Genomic DNA, 21,080 nt, shown 5'->3' on the forward strand with positions numbered 1-21,080 from the left:
AGAAAGTGTTTAAGATGTACAGCAACAATTTGAAAAGCCATGACATTTCTGTATCGCGAACATTCACAAAAACCAAGGGCAGACAAAATTCTCTTTGTTAAGAAAACCTGGGGCCTCATTTATAAAGGTGTGGGTAGAATCCATCCCAAAACATTGCGTCCGCACAAAACCAGGAATGGTCTGCGCAAAAAATAAATTGAGATTTATAAAACTGTGGCGCACAGTTGCACGCAATCTTCCCTTTATAAATACCTACCTGCGCCGAATTCTGCGGGGACGATCCCCGCCCCATGTCCTCCCACTTCAACTCCCAGTTTCATCCCACAATCTACCATAAATGGCGAATGCTAAATAGCTCCTGAATATGGTGACACTGTTAATAAGCATGGCATTTTGACTGACATGAGGAAAAAAGGGAGGCAACCGGCCGCAAAGAAAGCGACTGGGAAGGAAGAAAGCCTGTGACTTGCATGTGCTGCAGTAACTGGCACAAAAACACACACACACGCACACTTATCACATATCATGATTGGTACGGTCGTTATAGTCTTTGTAAAGCAATTTCGCCCAACTTTGTAATACGCGATATGAAATATCACGTATTAGCGTACCTGTAGTACTATATGTAGGCCTATAAAAAATATGTGACAAGTGAAATAATACCTATAGTCTATTCCAGAGCATTGTTTCTCTCCCGTGAGATCCACACATTTCCAACAACGCCAGATTATAGTTTAATCTTCCAGGGTGAATTGTTATGGGAAAGTGATGCATCTAATCATTTTCTAAATTCATAACATGATTTTATCTAACGAAATATACAGTTTAAATTAATATTTCTTGGCCTTAACTTTGTACAACACTACTTTTTACACACCACCTAAAATATAAACTATTTGCTCTCCCGCTGGCCACTCACGGAAACACCTCCCGACATATAAAATATTATTAGAGTAGCGCTATTTAGATTAAATTTATAAAATACAACCAAAACATGTAGACCTATTAGATAAGTAATTCAACCTACATCATAACTGCATGCCATAGACTACAGTAGCCTATATTCACAACTATAGGTAAGCTTATACATTTTATTGACTAAATGTATTGGGTGCCAAGCATTTCAGTCATTGTCTGTGTTTTTCCGATGACTGAGCTTAATTTTTTGGTGTTGCCATTGAGTGTCGCCGATTCCCCTTGTCGGGAAAACCGTGCGCGTGGTCGAAAGTTGGTGTAGGAATACGCACACTTCTCCGCAAATAATTTTTCAATAAATACCAATGTTTGCCACAGCACATTTCTGACTGTCTACGCAAGGTTTTTGTGCGCAGCAAGCTTTATAAATGAGGCACCAGATCTTTTCATCCTTGGCTCATGTGAAGGAAAGGTGAGGTTTACAGATGATTAAAACTCTTTCCTCTTTCTTTCCTGTAAAAAATTATCTCTCTCATAATATTGGAAGAAAATAAGTGTCCATTTAAGTTTGGCTGGCCTACATGAATAAAAACCTGACCTGAAGGTCCTCAAAAAAGCAACTTGCAGCTTAAAAGGAGAAGGCAGTCTATATTTTAATACTGTACATATTGTAATACAGTACTTGTTATATTTCACAGTATCATACAAATGAAAATGAATGCCAATAAGTAGAAGACAAACAAAGAGAGTTATCTAGACCCTCTGTTTTCCCCCCTCAGTTTACTTTGTTATTGCAGTTCCAGTCAGGGAATAAAACGCAAGTGTCCAGATAACCAGGATGTGAGCAAGTCACATTCAAACCAAAGTTCTTTCGTCTTACTGCCTCTGCTTTTAGCCAAAATGTTTAAGTGTAAGCCAGGCTATGATGATAAAGGCTATTTATTAGACTCAGGACTCAGAGTCTATTCAGAGACAGTTTTTTTATTTTGGTTTAGCAAGATTTATCCCATTTCATTCCAACACTTCATTTGGAAATAAGAGACATCATGAATGCACCATCAGCATTCACTTTCATTTTCTTCTTCCAAAGAAATTTCACTAAACTGTTGATAACATTTTCTGACTTCTTTGTGTCAGCGTGTTCTCAGATTTTAGCAATCTAATACATGAACAATCGGAACTATGAACAACAGGTGGTATTAAGCTAAAATGTCCATTTAAGCGTTTCCCTTTCATTCCACGAAGTACACAGATTTCACAGCATGTTGTCCTGTTCTTAAAAAATCCATATAACTGCGTAGTAAAAAATACACAATGTTTTACACAGGACGCTCCACACATCCTGTACACACCCTTATTTTTGTGAGTCACACCCCAAGTTAACATATAGACTAGACAACCTTGCGTGGATAAGTGGCACCTGAGGGAAAGAACCAGCAAGCCAGAGCATGACTCAACAACCTTTCACTGTCTCATGCAAATGTTGCGGCTAAATGCATTCTTTCTTAACTAAGGCCTATCTTGATAATATCACTGTTCACGTGTTTGACTTATCACACACTCCTGTCAGCTCCTCCCACTTAAAAAAATCCCCCCAAAAACGTATCAGTAAATGCTCTGATTTGCTTTCTTTCGATTTACATACGACTAACACCTAAAAGCAATATAACACCAGGAAGTCTGATCATGGTTACTGGAATCATTACACTTGTGAGCCTGATGTTATTGACATAACGCAGTGTCCCTGTTTTTTTTAGACCGCAAACAGTGACGCAGGAGGTGTAGATAGAGGGTGTGGTTCACAGTAATATAATCTGTCACTGGAGAAGAATACTCTCTCACTCTCTTTTTATTTTCCTGTTTTGTTGTAAAGCAGTCACATTGATTCAAGATTCAAGATTCCTATTGTGAAAGTGGCCATTTAGGACACAAGTGTTGAATGAAATCAAAAAGCTAACAAGTTATGATAGAGATAAAAAGTTAGATTAATTTAGTCTATTCATTTATGGTCGTGTGACCTATAACTTTATGGAAGTGCCTTATTACTAAATCACTGGATTACTACCTTTGGTCTTTGGCTTTATCTAGTCCCAACAATCCATTAATCACAAAATGATTTTCCTTTCCTAGAATATCAACAACAGTATGACACTTACAACTATAATCTCTACAACTACAATGAATATCATCAGGTCCATACAATTGATCAGACAGACTTAGGCAGTTTAGTTATTAAAGGGGTAATTACAAATTACGGACTGTTCTTTTTTCTAACCTGGTTGATGGTTTTCTCCATCTGCACCAGGCCCAGGTTGGGCAGTGTGGTCTTGATGAAGTCCACTATGGACTCCAGGCTGTCGTGCTGCAGGATGAGAGGCTTGTGGCTCCCCAGCAGACTCAAGGCCACCTTAAAGATGACCTCGGACCCCTGCAGGAACAACATATCTGAAAGAGGACACAGAGACACAATGACATACAGGTGAAACTAGAAAAATTAGAATATCGTGCAAAAGTTAATTTATTTCAGTAATTCAACCTAAATGGTGAAACTAATATATTATATAGACTCATTACATTCAAAGTGAGATATTTCAAGCCTTTATTTGTTATAATTGTGATTATTATGGCTTACAGTTTATGAAAACCCCAAATTCAAAATCTCAGAAAATTAGAATATTACATAAAATCAATAAAAAAAGGTTTTTAAATACAGAAATGTCGGCCCTCTAGAAAGTATAATCATGCATATGTACTAAGTACTTGGTTTGGGCCCCTTTTGCACACATTATTGCCTAAATGCGGTGTGGCATGGATGCTATCAGTCTGTGGCACTGCTGAGGTGTTATGGAAGCCCAGGTTGCTTTGATAGTGGCCTTCAGCTCGTCTGTATTGTTGGGTCTGGTGTGTATCATCTTCCTCTTGACAATAGTCCATAGTTTCTCTATTGGGTTCAGTTCAGGAGAGTTGTCTGGCCAATCAACACAGTAATACCATGGTCAGTCAACCAGTTACTTGTGGTTTTGGCACTGTGGCACTTGGCACTGTGGACAAGTCTTGCTGGAAAAAGTAATTCAGCATCTCCATAAAGCTTGTCAACAGACAGGAAATATGAAGTGCTCTAAAATATCCTGGTAGACAGCTGTGGTGACTTTGGACTTGATAACACAGTGGACCAACACCATCAGATGACATGGTGCCTCAAATCATCACTGACTTTTGAAACTTGACAGTGGTCTTCAAGCCCCTTGGATTTTGTGCCCCTCCACTCTTCCTCTAGACTGTGGAACCTTGATTTCCAAATGAAACGCAACATTTAATTTGGATCAGTGATGATTTGAGGTATCATGTCATCTGCTGCTGTTGGTCCACTGTGTTATCAAGTCCAAAGTCACCACAGCCATCTACCAGAAGATTTTAGAGCACTTCATGCTTCTGTCTGTTGACAAGCTTTATGGAGATGACAATTTCCATTTCCAGCTAGACTTGGCACCTGCCCACGGTACCATAAACCACTGGTAACTGGTTGACTGACCATGGTATTACTGTGCATGAATGGCCAGACAACTCTCCTGACCTGAACTCCATAGAGAAACTATGGACTACTGTCAAGAGGAAGATGATACACACCAGACCCAACAATACAGACGAGCTGAAGGCCACATCAAAGCAACCTGGGCTTCCATAACACCTCAGCAGTGCCACAGGCTGATAGCATCCATGCCAGGCCGCATTTAGGCAATAATTCATGCAAAAAGGGCCCAAACCAAGTACTTAGCACATATGCATGATTATACTTTCTAGAGGGCCGACATTTCTGTATTTAAAATCCTTTTTTTATTGATTTTATGTAATATTCTAATTTTCTGAGATTTTGAATTTGGGGTTTTTATAAACTGTAAGCCATAATAATCACAATTATAAAAAATAAAGGCTTCACATATCTCACTTTGCATGTAATGAGTCTGTATAAGATATTATTTTCAGCTATAAAGTTGAATTACTGAAATAAATGAACTTTTGCACGATATTCTAATTTTTCGAGTTTCACCTGTAGGTGGTTGGAATATGCCCTGACGTGACCGTTTTTGGTAAACAACATAAAATGAATGACAGGCGCTAACAGCCGGGCTTACTGTGTTGATTGTTGACTTAAAGACTTTTTCAAATGAAAGATGCGTTGACGTCAATAAAAAGGTTTAAGCAAACATTAATATAGGCCATGGTGAATATGGAGAGGCGGACAAGGTGTGTTTATTTGTGTGTGTGCGTGCTTTGAATGCATCAGGGTGGAGTCAGGGTTTGGCTGGGCAGAATGAGATCGTACGACAGATTAAGGAATGGGAGCAGAGGTGTGGTATCAAAGATTGCACAGTGCTATGATGATGCCCCCTTACTGTCTGTCACACATGCGCACACAAACACACACACACGCACACACACAGCGTTATGCTCAGATGAGCATGAGGAGCCAGTGAGTCTGGTTCAGGAGAACTGTGTAAGAAATTAAGCATGAACACAGTGGCAAGGCAGGAATGAGGGAGAAGAGCAAGGGCATTAACAATAAAGACATATACTTAGGAGCTGTGGGTGTGATCATATTAACACAAAAGGTCACTTCAGAGGAAAATGACAAACAAAGATTTGATCTCCAATGACTGTGTATACGTGACTCAACATTGGAGACTATATTATAAAAGAAACTGTTGTCTCAGTTTGAGGAACATTTTTGATCATTATCTTGAAACTTAAACAGTTTCTTACAACATACAACACCACTCCCATGTTCTCTGTCCCACTGCCAAACATATTAGATTTCTTGTATATACTTTGCCTTACAACCTTGTATTTCCTCTTTGTTTTGCCAAATCTTTTCAATCATAGTTTCCTCATTTACATCCTGCTCTACCACTCTCCCCCCCCCCCCCGTTCTGGTTCAAAATCTAATTAGAGAAGTTTACAGGGGGAGTGGAGACAACTGAAACATGATCCATGGAAAATTCAACATTCGTATTCGTTCCAACATCTAAGCTGCAGTGTGTGGCAACGTCTTCACCAAAGCGTTTTGGTGAACAAGTAAAACAGGCGTGTGGTTTGTGAGTGCAGCTCTCAGTACTTACCGAAGACTCTGGCCACGAAGCCGAGGGGGAAGTGTGATGCGAAGGCGGTGAGGAACCAGGGAGTGGCGTATAAGCTGGGCCCGATCTCCTGCTGCTCCAGGTGGACGTAAAGATCCCTGTGGTAGTCGTGGAGCAGCCGCGACAACTGGTACATCTGAATCTGACATATAAAAACATAACCAGAGAGTGTTAATGCAGGTCAGACTGGGCAGAATGGGGAGCTTTTTTATTATTTTAAACATGGTTTTAAAGTGACATTTTCTTTCAAAGGAAACCACCTTCTCCTCCCAACAGTACACCAGACCAATGTAGCAACTTAAAAGTAAAAGTTTGTCCTTTTCAGTTTATGGCTGTTACCGAGATACCACATGGAACCTGCAAGAACTAATTGGTCAGCTTTTCTTTTATTTTACAAGTGACTGATGCTAGTAAATATTGAAGACAACAAACGTCAAGAAAGTTCCTTTTCAGCAACACACATCAAGCAAGTCATTTCCACCACAAAGCCTCTGCTCATCTAGCTATGAGCGACAAAGGAATTCTTTATTGTTGCCTTTTTTCTGTGGTTCTGTTACGGGCATCGGGGAACGTTATTTAGTTTTTTTATGTGTGCAAATATAAATGAATCTTGAATTATCTTGATAAAGGGGTGTAGAGGACACTAACATAATTATGACTGATAATCCGAATGAACGACTTTCAGGGTGCAGCCCTTTCTGCTTCATACAGTATGTGGGACAAAGGCATTTTGTGAGTGCGAGTGTGTGTGTGCATTTTACCTGCAAGATGATCATGTCAGGCCTGTACTGCTTGCGGAGCCCCACGTCATACATCAGAAATTTGAGCATGTGGAAGGCATCCTCCTCCCCCATGTGTAACAGCAGCACTCCCGCAATGAAGGACAAGCCCTGGCAGTAGCCCACCTATAGTAACAACAACAAAGGTTTACATCTACACAGGGGGGAAAAAAACCTGAAGCCTCAAAGGTAATTGACAGTTTAACTTAGCGTTAGGTGAGGGGGAGAGAGATACCAAAAAAAGTGAAAGAGGAGGAAAGCCAGAAGAAATAATAAAAGAAGAAGAATTCAATTATACCTCAGGGTCCAGCAGGGAGTAGGCCTTCAGTAAATTATACAGAGACAGCTGTCCGGGCCCCAACTGAGCCTGGAAATACGGGTGAGTGGGAAAAGTGCGACCTGGGACAGAAGAAAAGAGCAATCCATTGGCTATAGTGAAAAACATCTGCACTGTTTATATTAAGCATTAAATACTCTGCCAGACAAAGTTATTTGATCGATCTGATATGCCCCACACAGTTTTAATATATTTGATTTACTTCATTCTGTCTGACATACTACTGGAAAGAAACGCTAAGCATTAAGCCTTGCCTTAGGACGCTAGACTTCACGCTTAGTTGTTGGTGTTAAAAAAAGAAGAAGAGAGCGCTGTGCATGGGCATGTGCCAACCCATTCCAAGTGGTCATGCTCTCAAACACTGTTCATGAAAACAAACATGTGAAAGCAGCTCTATGCAAAGGCCGCAAACCCTCCATCAGGAACTTAACATGTAACGGCGCCTGGGACGTTTGCCTTTCAAACATGACAACATAATGACCTGGGATCTGTAAGAGAACACTCCTATTGTGGATGGGCTGGTAACTGACAGGTGTGTGTGTGTGTGTGTGTGTGTGTGTGTTTTGAGACTAAGCCTTCTTGACTTAGAGTATGTTAAAGTGACACTTTGGAGAAGACAATGCCAACTGCGTGAGTGGGTATGTGTGGAATGTTCTGTGGGGACTTTATGTGTGTGAACATTATGCCACGACTCACTCCCTCCTCTAAAATATTGACACACACACACACACACACACACACACACACACACACACACACACACACACACACACACACACACACACACACACACACACACACACACACACACACACACACACACACACACACACACACACACACACACACACACACACACACACACACACACACACACACACACACACACACACACACACACACACGGCGGGTGTCCGTTTACGCGGGAGACGAGACAGCTAGCAAACAAAATTGAGACACACGGAGGAAGATTGAGAGATACTGTTTTGAACCTATACATTGTTGCACCCACTAAATCAATAATGCACAGACACTGCGGAGAATAAAGTAAGATGTCTTCCTACCTTCATGCTTATTTGCCCGAAGCATCCCATAAACCGTCCATAGAGCCCTCGGCCCCGCCCTTTCCCCTGCTTCTCTCTTTACTTTTCTCCCTTTTACCCGTGCGGGCTGTGTAAGCAAGCTACAGGTGCAGCTGCGCACCACTTTTGCACCGGGTCAAAGGGCATTATAGAAGTGCGATTAATCTGCGTTAATTTTTTTAATCGCGTTAATTTTTCTGTGATTAATTAATCAAAATGAACGCGTTAATTTGACAGCCCTAGTGTATATATCTTTTTCTATATGCTGAAATAAAGTTGTGGCAGTGCTAAACTTTGCAACAATACATTTCGAAACATTTGTCCTTTCCCGTGCTCAAACAATGCGCTCTTGAATGTTTACGTTAAGTAGAAAAGTGTGAATTGTTTATTTTGGTTTTAACCTGCAGACTCCTTTTTTGCTTCAGTCTCATAAACACTGTGTTTTTATCCTAACAGCACATAACACCTTCATATTGGGCCATGTTACCAACCGTCAATGTGCATGCTGTTCACTCCGTCCCCACCCTATCCGATGTAGAGCGAATAACATGATAGTCAGATGAAAGACACAGGATCAACGGCATAGACGGAGGTTAAGTGCTACAGGGATAGATGTGCGGGTGGGTGTGTATATGCATGTATGTGGGTGTTATATGGGTGGGGTGTAGGTACTGTATGTGAATGTGTGTGTGGGTTTTTCGGTAGGAGGTGTTGTGACATTTAAGGGTGAAAGCGTTGAAAATGAGGTTTGAAACATTTCAATGTACTCTGTGGCAGGGCTTCTGCAGTGTTCAACAAATTAAATTGAAGACTTTTAAAAAAGGACCACACCTTCCCACGATCACACTAAAAAAAAAGGATGGAAAACCAGTAGGGATGTAACTTTTTAAGTACGCACATTTGTTGACATCTATATTTCATTTGGTCAGTTTCTTTCAGCTGTTAAAAAATAAATAAAAATAAAAATAAAGACCTTTGTAAATGAATTGTAAAACTTAAAAAAAATATTTTCTAAGGTTGGTTGTTGAGATAACTGAAAGAAAAACTTTTCAAGACTTGCAGAAACACTATCAGTGACATAAATAAATAAATGTTCCCATGTGTTTTTGTCTGTTTGTTTAGGTGCTTGTAACTACCCAGATCGATGAGGATGGCGTGTTGCTGCGAGGTCAGCTGTTTCAGCAGCTCTTTGTATGGAGTGTGATTGGCGGGCGGGCGGCACGGCATGGTCTGCCTTAGCAGGTACTGTTCAGAGAGAAACTTCCAGATCTCACCTCGATGCTGCCTGGGAACACCTGATGGCGGGGACGGGGGAGAAGAGGGTGTGGGAGTTATGTAAGTTTGGGGTTGGGCAAAGATGGAATGACATATTGACAGATCTTGCACAGGAATCTCCTCAGTTATATGCAAATCTTAAAAGGTCATACTTAGAGGGGCCTTAACCATGGTTTTAAAAATACCACACGTCAGCCCAGTAATTTAATGGGCGTGGCTGATTGACAGAAAGTGTCACAATTGTTAGCCCATGAGAAAAGTCTTTAAGTATTCTACAGTTTTTTTTCCTTAAACATTGAGATACATTCTTGAACTTGCAATGCTCTCTGTTTCAGCTCACTTTCATGAATGCAAATTGACAGCCTCATCTGCTAGACCCTAAACAGTGTGGAGCTCCAAGCTGCTGTGTGTGGGGAAAGGGCCCAAGCTGATGATAAGTTGAAAAGTTGAGATACATATTTTCCTTTTTGGAGCTTTATACAAAAAGTTTTAGTCAATATTTGCCAATACCTGGTGATTTTGAAAAAAAAGAACAAACATTTTCAAGAAACACTGACATGCATTTGTGGAGCTTGATATGTACCTTGTGCAACAGCAGCATGTATAGTCTCTGTGTCAAATTTGACCTTTGCCCTTCCAGGCGTTCCCAGCATCTTCTCCCAGACCAGAGTGACGTCCTTCAGACAGGGAGTGATTTCTTCATAGTCCAGCTTTAGACGCTTGTTCTGCAGGTCGCTCTCTGAGGCTACGAAACATTGGATAATACAAGTCAATACCATGACAACCCCTGCATTCTTTGTCTTTGTTGTGTGTGTGTGTGTGCGCGCGCGCGCGGTCACAGGTCCTTGGCTGGGTGGAGCTGAATTGCCGTCGGTGTAGCTGTGAACACCAGGAGCCTCATTTAGAACGGTGTGCGTAAAACATTGCGTCCGCACAACGCCAAAAATGGGCTGCGCACACCTGCACGCAATCTTCCCTTTATAATTACCCTCCTGCAGTGAATTGTGCACAGACAATCTCCACCCCGTGTCCTCCCACTTCACCTCCCAGTTTCATCCCACAATCTACCATAAATGGCGAATGCTAAATAGCTCCTGAATATGGTGACGCACACACACACACGTGCGCGCGCTTATCACATATCATGATTGGCACAGTCGTTAGGCCTATAGTCTTTGTAAAGCAGTTTCACCAAACTTTGTACTGTATGCAATATCACGTATTAGTGTACCTGTAGTACTATATGTAGGCCTATATAAAATAAGGTGTGACAAGTGAAATAATGCCTATAGTCTATTCGAGAGCATTGTTTCTCCGCAAAGAATGTTTTTATAAATACCAACGTTTGCCACCGCACATTTTGCTGCACATTTCCGCCCGTCTACGCAAGGTTTTTGTGCGCCACAAGCTTTATAAATGAGGCCCCTGGTCAGTGTTCCCCGAAAGCTATTTAAGCTAAAGCTGCTCTTCTGGTCACCTGGTGAAGTCCAATATGAACTCTCTTTTAGTTTATTTTTTTTCTTTCTCTCGAGGAAAATATCTGTTTATTTAGCTATGAAATGTCAAATGTGTTCATCAGATCATTTCTACCTGTGTCTGTCTGTCTGTTGGTTGGTGCTGACCAGGCATTGTACAAAGTGGTTTAGTGCTATGTCACTTAAGACAATGGCTTGCTGGAGTAAAACAAATAAAAATTACAGAGAGGAAACCAAAACAGTAACGTTTCAGTGTGTTCATAGCATCGAAAGGTTATTTCAAAACTGACCACAGGAGTCCTCATCTGTCTGACCCTCATGAAGAGAGTAAAACAATATCGGAGAGACCTTTTGGGACAAGAGGGACTTACTATTATTATTAGAACCCATCTCCCTGCTGTGCTAATATAAGAATGTTTTAGTTGAGCATAATAACATTTGAGGAGAGGAACCCTGACACTGGACTTCAACAAAATTGCAGTCTATGAGCTTAACAGAAAAAAAGAAAAAACTGTGAATCCGTTGCAACATGTTGACACCAGTGATCAAAGAAGGTGAAGGCACACCCAGCGCCCCTCATGTGTTCCTCTCATTCTGACAACACCCTTCCTCTTTCCCTCCCCTTATCTCTAAACCCACAGCCCTTCTCTTCTTCTCTTTCCTGCCGACACTCAAACTCTTTCTTCTCACTCAATCCCACATTTGTCTGGTTGGAGAAGCTGCACTCTCCCTTTCCTCCCTCCTTCCCCCTTGTGGATGTCCCCACCCTTTCCGCCCGTGTGTGGTGTCCACCCAGTGACCAGCTGCAACTTGGGAGAGCTGGGTGACATCATCTCTACGGGACAGGAAAAGAGACTGCAGGCCTCTTCCCATTCTTCAAACTTGCAGTCATGACTTCCGGCCAATGGACAGGGAAACTAGGTGTGTATTGTGTGTACCCAATGGGGGGGGGGGGGGGGGGATGATATATAACACCACAGCTTTTATGAACAAAGTGAGAATACGTATGTAATTTCAGTGACTTGCAAACTGGTAGAGTGGTTTGCACAGATCTCACACTAATATCCAGAATACACACATTTTTTAAATAACTTGGCACACAAGATGAATAAATAACATCTCAAATAGGTCTGAGTACTATTTATGAAGGGCTGTAGATCATGGCCTCAGCTATCAAAGACGGAAAAGTAGCAGGAGTGACCTGGAATGCGTACTGCGAAAAATAGAGGGAGAGAAGTTGGACGGAGTAGTTAGCTGACACACCCAAGGGTAAGAATAGATGCTGTTGGAGAGGCCGTGTGGCTCTGCTGTCTGTCTTATCAGCTGTCTGGAACGGGCAGAGTATGGTCCATCCTCTCCCCTTTCTGTCGCCGGAACACACCACCCATGATAACACAGAACAAGATAGGATACCCCACCCAATAGCTGACACATATACACACACTGAGGTAGGTGAGTGCGTACACACACACACACATTCACAGTTGACCCATAAACCAGGCAATGAGAGTGATAAACAGAAATAATGGATGGCACAGATCTGAGCTCAACCCCTGACATCATGACTGGCATCATGCAGGAGAAGAATTAACTGAGTACAGCTTAAGTGAGGTCAACTGTCCGGACATGTTTTAAAATACTGACCCACATTCTCTCCATTCACACTCTGCTGCAAAGGGTCCTTATGTCATTTTAAGTGATGGATGAAGTGTTGCGTGTGTGTGAGTTAATGGTTTGTATACAGTGTAGGTAGTTAGGTGTGGCACATAGCTAGGTGTGTGTTGTTGTCAATGTGCCAACTGGGTCAGGAGAGAGGTGGTGCATTTGGCATAACATCAGATGGATACTAGAACGCCAACACAAAACTAAATATTATAAAACCCGTTCATTTGTGGAAAGTTAAATAATGAAATAAATAAACACAGGTGTGCGCTGGATTACCTGTGCTGGGTGTGTGTTTGCACATCTGGAAAGGCATGTTGCCACAAATGGATTAAAGGAAGACTTGTTTGTCTTCCACAGAAACCAACCAAATCTTCATCATTACCAAGTGAGTGATGCCAACGCTGCTTAGTAAAACAAACCTGCATGTTGTTCTTGTTATCATGCCGACAGATGAGAAAATCCAACCCAACTTTGTGGCAATAAAATGTAATTCTGTAACTTCAATCAAACTTCAAAAGTGTTTTATAAACTGAATTTTATAATAAAGAATAACTGAAAGGGCTCTGTATAAATGGCATTAACATTCCACTTTGAAGACATTTGGCTGATGCATGTATTATGGGATGTCTTCTTCAGTGCAACACTGTGCACTCACTGTAATGTTAGTGATAATGCAAATGATAAGATTGAGAGAGTTTATAGTGTTGTTGTAGTGAATCATATTTGGACTTCTCTGTTGAATGTATGTCTGAAGAAGTGTGCAAAAAATTTAAAAGAGCTTTTGTTTTTGAACATGTATAGGTATAAAAGGAATGGTATGCAGGCTCCTAGTGTGTTTGTGTGTCCAACTCACCCTGTAGTTTCTGGTTCTCCATCTCCATCCTCTGCAGCAGGATCTGCTGCAGGATGGCCTTCCTCCACAGCTCCCTGAGCTCCTCTTTGCTCCGTTTCTTCCTTTCCTCAGGCACCAAGCTTACGGACAAGTCCCCACTTCCTCCAACTCCCACCTGGCCCGGGCACACTCGCCCCCCCTCAAGACAGGGAAGCTCTGAAAGACACATCACATTATATATTACAGTACATTAGTGTATCAGATGACTCTGCATTTGGTTTCCACTGCAGCAGCAAACAGGAGAACGCAGCAAAGAAATAACAATGGAGGTAATATGAGCATGTGATGAAAACATACTAACATTATTATGAAATAATATACGTTTGAATTATTTATAAGATGGTTGGCCGAGCAGAGCTTGTGAAGTAAAGGGAAAATTAAATACACAAAATATCTGAAAGGAACTGTAAAAATGCATGATCAAAAAAAGTTCCTATATATTCCTATATGTTCCAATAATTTGACTACGAAACACTTGATGCAAATGCTAAACATAGAATAATTTGACACAGTCGAGTTCAACGCACACACAGTAAAATAAAAACAGTGTGTGACACCACCCCAAAGTACAGGGTGGATCCCAAACCTCAAAATACCCTGTGTTGTTTAGACGAAAGACATAACAACCATCCAGATAGCACTTGATTCTCTTTCGGTTTGTTGGAATATCAGTTAGATCTTACACCTAGGCTTGGATTGTAAAGAAGAATGTAAGTTTGATTTATTTTCAAAAGAGTCTTCTGAGAACAATAAGAAACCTGTAAGATAGGTCACCCTTCCAATCCTGCAACAGATGCAGTACAACAACATAGAAAAACAAACTTTCATACTATAAATCAAGCCATTACACATGATGACAGTAATGTCAGTACTAGATAAGATGCATTTGTGTATGTGTTCCAAGACGGACTGAAAGCAGCAGAGTCACTTTACAAACATATGGCTCTTGAGTTAGAAGAGAAGAGAAGACAAATGAGGGGAACAGAGAGACAATGAACTCTTTACACAGTTATGTATTAGTATGACAAACACAGACGTCTACGCTGCTTCAACAGAAAACTGCTGGCAAGTTAGCATTAAGGTGTGAAAAATGCATGCATGTGCGCACACACACTGTGTATGCTGCATAGACTTATGCTGCATAGATTTATGCTGCAATCCTTGTGCGGATTCTCCACTGACAACAATAATCCCCTAACCCCTTGCACTAACCTTAACTAAAAGAGCTAACGTAAAACATATATCTAATCTCAACATTTTAATCTTAATGTCTTAACCAAAATAACCACACACACGCACACACCCTCTTTCACAAAGTGGCACAAATGACTCCCTGAGCAAACATGCCAACTTCGCCAGAACCAAGTCGCAGCGCACGCACGCGCACACCATGCAAAGTGGGTCAACAAGGCTGGCGCTTTCCTCTGGCGCTGTCTGTGTGGACAGTCAACATGACCTTGAGACAAAACCGCCCCCTCCAACAAACACACACAAATAAGGACACACACACACTTACTTTAACACACCCATGACCTCATATATGTAAGCACACACATAAATACACACCCAACTCAACCCAAACTTAGCACCGCATTCAGACAGCACAAAGCCCATCACACCAGCTGTTATAAGCACAGTTTTCCCTTTACTTTGAGGCAGTTGACCGTAAAGATTTACTTAATTATGGAGGTCAATTATCTGAAGTCCTATTAGCCCTTTTCTATTGAAAGTGAATCCATGTAATATAATATGATACTCAAGCAAAAACCATCTTTGTGAAGTTTATAATGCTCAGTTATTGTTGAGAATGCATCAGAGATTTGTTCATTGAACTGTATGGAAATGTTTAAGATTACGAATATTTTTTTTTTTTTTATAAATTATTTTATTTTATTTTACATATAGGCTAGTCTCTAATATATGGAAACGATCCAGTTAAGCGCCTGTAAGTTAAGTGTAAGGGGCTCTAATAATGACTCTTCTGCTTCGCAGATGCAGTTTTTTGCGGTAAGCCTTGTTTGTTAGGATTTTGGAGATCATTTGTCCAGCTGCCTTTGTAATATTTCTTATATATATATATATATGCTTTGCCTTAGTTATTCTATATTACATTTTCTTACAAAATCACAAGTGAAATGAAAGCTTACCAAGTAAATCCTATTAGGATAGGTAAAAATTAACAGTATGAGGCAGCGTAGAACTCCAAACAACAGCACTCAAAACAAGCACCTCTATTATTTCTTTGCCTGGCGTCACAGCAGGTGGATCCACCACCCAGTCAAGGAATGTGACATTGTTTACTTTCCAGGATCATTACCAGTTGACGAAGCGTCACGCTTCAGATAAGTAGAAATATTTTTTCCGACACTTCACCTCACTTGGCATTTGCCTTTACCTTGACGTCTCTTCTCTGGTAAAAAGAACTTGAAATAACACACAATTCTGTTGGACCTGCTGAGCACTGGCAGTGGCATTTTTTACGTGTACAAAGGTTGTTAAACAATGCAATGTATTTTGGATTTAAGAGGGTTTCAGGTTGAATAAAGAGCCATGATAGTTTCTGCCTGAATTGTCTGGGCTAAACTGACAAAAACTGCTAAATGATGTAATTTGACCGGATGGGAAAGGTTCATTAGAACAGGTGGTAAGACTGATGCCATGGTCACCTTTACACACTCACCAACACTTATTCAAAGACACTTCTGCATTGACACGAGAAAACTCTGGTATTATCATAGATATCTATTGTATTCACAGCATTTACTGTAAAAATGCGTCTGTTATTTCATCCGAACTGTGAGAATGGGTGTTGTTTCCTTGTCCCAACTGGTGAATGATTGTGTTTACTGTAAGAATCAAAGGAAAAGGTGTGGCTAACAAATAGGTGCCTCCATTTTAAGTGTTCAGAAAAATGACACTTGTCAGTCTCACTGAAAAATCTAAGGAGCTTCAGACACTTTACGTGTGAATTAGTGAATTAATCGATAAATAGAAAATCAATTAACAATAAGTTATGTAAGGTTTTGCTGCTTTTCTCCATCTTATTTAATTGGAAAATTAATATCTCTAGGTTTGGACTGTTCGTCAGATTCATTTCAAGTTGCTGTTAATGCATGTCTGTGAAACAAACTCCAAACTGTAAGTTGAGTTCTAACAATAATTAAATTATCTTTCCAAAAATAAACTGGTATAACAATTTTAAAAAAAAATGTATTTACTGTATTTTCTCTTGTTAGAGTAACAGTGTGAAACAACCCAACTATCACAACTGTCTCACGTGGTATACAATTATAAAAATGCAGGATCTGAAGACATGCAAGCACATGCATGATTCCCACGACACCAGACACACACAGACAAATACATATTCTCCATTTGATATGTGTGTGTGTGTGTGGCTGTCAAACTGGCCACAAAAGTGTATTTGTAATGGCACATCAGTGCATAAAATCCCAAAGCAGTCCAAAATCCAAACCAAAAATGCTAGAATGAACATGAATATGTGTGTATTAAGGATGCTCTTATGAAGAAGTAGATGACAGGTAGAGAAGATACGGCCAAGGAGGAGGTGATAATAGCCAATTCAAATTCACACAGGAGAACAGAGCTATGTATAGTGATCTGTTCTCATTCCCTTCCTTTCTTGTAAACACAAAACATCCACAACCATCTTGTTAAAAGGAAGAGTGACACTGAGTGGAAAGGCTTTGCCACTGCATCGCTGTCAAGTCGACAAGTTGGGACCTAGTATGGCTGTTTAATTATAGCACATGTGCACATGAGGTGAATTACTCATGTTCCTATTTTGGTAGTATATTGAGCATGCAAGTATGCAAAAGAACATTGGTATTTAAACAAGTCTCCTGACCTTGAACTAAAAAGACAACATGTTGAACTTTACCACTGGAGCAGGGGTGCCCACGATCGACCGGTCAATCGCGAGGGTAGTGTGGGTCGATCGCGTGGCATTCTTAAAAAAATAAAAATAAAAATAAAAATAAAAAAAGATTTCATTTCATTTTTTATTTATTTTTTTAACTATGAAAGAGCGAACGAGCCGTGCGAGCATGCGCCGACGTTGGGTGGAGGGAGAGAGGACACCACTTTCTATTTTGACATACAGTACATATCAGTTTGTTAGCCAGTGAGCTAACCAAAGCTAATCCAAGTCAAGGAAGTGGAGAGGCTTCTGCACTGTGACAAATTCTACTATGTAAAATACAGCCAGAGAGAGGAAGACTGTTCAGACAAACAGACCACCACATATTCTAGTGGGACAGAAGTGATCATTGAGAAGGATTTTTTTTGTATGACTATAATTCTGCCTTTAAGATAAACCTATATGCATTTGTGTATATTTCTTGCTCTTTTAAATTAGAATAGCTTAAGCCTTCCTAGCCTAATACATAACATCACCACCAACAAAAAAATGTATAACAATTATGATATTGTATCGGACAGTATATCCAAAACCCAGATATCGGAATCGGATCGGAACTAAAAATAGTGGATCGGTGCATCCCTAGGTTCATGCAGTTATGCAAGGTACACCAACTTATATTGTACATTCATTTTCAATATGTTTAAATAAATATGTACAGGCTTGTTTGGTTTGCGGTGCAGAACTTTTATTTAAGAAGTATTATATTTATTGGAGACTTTGGTTGTATGCAGCAGTTTTTTCTTTTCTATACTGGTAAATACCTTTAGGCTGCAATTCTGCACACATTTTTCCTCTTAACTGAGAACCGTACTGTACAGAACAGAACCGTGACTTTTGACCACTAATAGCAGGTGGTAGCTCACTTTGACTTGGTCATTTTCAAAGTAGCTCACACGCTGAAAAACAGTGGGCACCCCTGCACTGGAGCATGAACAGTAAGCCTTGTGTATGTGTCTCTCCTGTCAAAGCTCTTTTGACGCACAGACAGGCTAAAAATCACAAAGCAGGTATTTTTGTCACTTTGGTTTGGACAGTAAAGAGACATCTGCCAGAGCTTTATTTACAGTGAGCAACATATGTGCGTAATCAATGAGATGATACCCTAAAGCAGAATGAGTCACTGTATCAAGCTCTCACAGAGGCACACTGTGCAGCGCTGTGTTTTGGTTTTAAGCATTAAAACAGCAGCAGGCAAGGAGTCAGCATTTATCTTCCTAAGAAGCAGGGATGATGTTCAAATGGCTGTGCACTGCAATCTCTTCATTCATTAAAGAGGACCTATCATACTTTTTGACTTTTATGACCTATACACGTTCTTATAATGATTTATAGTCATGTACCATACTAGCGTATCAAATAATGACGTACATGCATTTAGACGTATTCTCTGCTGACCGTCTGGGGTGGCTGTGCAGAGCACTAAACACTAGGGCAGCCGGTCGAGAAATCACGTGTTCAAATCGGTTCAGAATTTCCTGATATTCTTGTCGTCACGAAAAGCGGATGTTTCCATGTATGGTAATGCTGCAACGTGCTGCTCAGGCAAGCTCCGGCCATGCCCCCACCTTCCTGCTCTCAAATCTTCCCGCGCGCTGCTGAATGTGTTCCGGAAGGAAGGTAACCAATCACAACGGAGTGGGGTTTGCAGGAGGGGGGGAGGGGGTGGAGAAGCACAAAGCCGAGTGTGGAGAGAGACTGCTGTGCGCGCTCAGATGAGAGGAAGAGTTTCCCGAAAATCTACATGGTTTTTTGTGATGTGATTCGTGTCAAGTTGCTCTATAGCAGTTTTTAACAAGAAATTAAGACCAGAAAAGTAGTATAATAGGAGATCTTTAATGTAATAGCATGGACATTCCCTGATTTCAGCTGATACTTTTTGAGCTGAAAAGTGCAGAAAATACTTAATCGGAAATACTATTACACAGAATATAGGATATAAAATTTGTATAATTGGAAAATACAGTGTGCTCCACGCTTTGTGCATTATACATTTAAGCGTTTGAGCTAACTGGATGAGCAACCTTTTCCCATGTCTATATCAAAAATGCACATACAGTTACAGGAAACGTTTTCTGTTGCCTTTTAACTTGAGACAGAGTGAGGAAAAGAGCTAAAAATTTTATGTTGAACTATTCCTTTAAGGGCAACATATAAGTCATTATGGCAAACCTTATACAGGGTTAAATCAGTTATTGAGTGTGTCCATTCTCACCGTTACTGTCCGTGTTCTTCTGAGGGGTAGCAACTCGAAGGAAGATCTGCTGCCTCCAGGAGTGACGGTGACTGCGCAAAGGACTTTCCTCAACCCAGTATGCTGCACCTGGGCTGGACAGACCTGCTACATCACTGAACACAACGAGGCACACACATAGAAATGGTTTCATAATAGGCAGTGATAAACATAAAATGATCTATCAAACAAGGAGCACAGATTAAAACTCTGCTGGCCCACTAACATGGATGTGATTAATTGGTGTGTACCTGCTCTTCAGCTCAGGACAATCATACTCTTGGACAGGGGCCAGAAATGGAAATTTCAGAAAATTAGGGACAGAGGAGGAGGAGGTGAGACGGGCACGCAGACCACCCAGAGGGCTGAGCGATGGAAAGATGGATGTGGAAAAAGGAGGCAGAAAACAGATGAAAAGAAAAACTTAGGACGCGTTCACACAGAGACAGAGACATATGGCTTAGGAAACAAGCTCTTGAACTCTGTTGAACTTGAGTCAGCAATTCTGGAGAACGCTTGTTGTCAAAATCAATGAATATCTCCTCACGATCTGCTACCCGTCCATACTGTGTGCTCGCTGAAAAGAAATCCGGTGTTATTACACTGCTTAGGCTCTGTAAACAAGCATGTTGCTAGCTACGGTGGCCCCTTTGTTTACACACCCTTTGTTGCCATACCAGTTTACAGAGCCTTGGCTGTGTATTAACACACTAGATTTATTTTCAGCGCACACAGAGTACGGACAGGTAGCGGATCGTGTGGAGATACTGTTTGTGTGGAGGTCACTGTTTTTAATCAGTGATTCTGGAGAATCACTGATTCCATCTTTAATAGAAGGAAGAGATTCAAGTTGTTTGTTGCAAAGTGATAATGTGTAGAAAGCGATAAAAGTTTATTCATAGATCATTTTCCAAACTTTCTCTAGCATTTTTCTGTCTGTGCGGGGCCTTTCATACTAATATGGAAAACAAGGTCAAAAGGAGTTTTGAACAATCAATGTAAGTGCACATAAAGCAAAGGTAAGAGAGTTGAACAGAAAATCAGTGCAGGATGATTCTCACCTTCTCTTATTGAGCCGGGCTCCAGGAGAAGGTGAGGTAGGATGATGAGGGAGGAGAGGAGGGGGAGATGAAAGGCAGGGAGGAAGGTTGGAGTCAGCTGAGACAGCTCTGAGAAACAGCGCAAAATACAGACAGAAAAAGCAAAGGTGAAGAGAGCAAGGAAAGGTAAAAGACACTGAAAACAGTGTGAACGCAGGAAAAAGGGTGAAGAGAAATAGCAGGGCAAGTGAAAATAAATAAAAAGGAAAGTGTAAAAATGGGCCACACATTCTTTCTACCCTCACAAAACCC

General features: G+C 40.8%; 1 protein-coding gene across 1 annotated transcript in view; it reads right to left on the reverse strand.

Annotated features, from left to right (window-relative positions):
* tbc1d1 (TBC1 (tre-2/USP6, BUB2, cdc16) domain family, member 1) overlaps nt 1-21,080 on the reverse strand; it is a 44,347-nt gene that overhangs the window by 1,766 nt on the left and 21,501 nt on the right. The window contains exons 11-18 of the mRNA XM_080029602.1: nt 19,711-19,844; nt 13,517-13,711; nt 10,107-10,268; nt 9,385-9,543; nt 7,128-7,228; nt 6,812-6,955; nt 6,033-6,192; nt 3,191-3,360 (exon numbers count right to left, since the gene is read on the reverse strand). Coding sequence (XP_079885728.1) covers nt 3,191-3,360; nt 6,033-6,192; nt 6,812-6,955; nt 7,128-7,228; nt 9,385-9,543; nt 10,107-10,268; nt 13,517-13,711; nt 19,711-19,844 — 1,225 coding nt within the window. The remainder of the gene's footprint in view (nt 1-3,190; nt 3,361-6,032; nt 6,193-6,811; nt 6,956-7,127; nt 7,229-9,384; nt 9,544-10,106; nt 10,269-13,516; nt 13,712-19,710; nt 19,845-21,080) is intronic.

This window comes from Ammodytes marinus (assembly GCF_949987685.1).
Source record: "Ammodytes marinus genome assembly, chromosome: 6".
Taxonomy (NCBI): domain Eukaryota; kingdom Metazoa; phylum Chordata; class Actinopteri; order Uranoscopiformes; family Ammodytidae; genus Ammodytes; species Ammodytes marinus.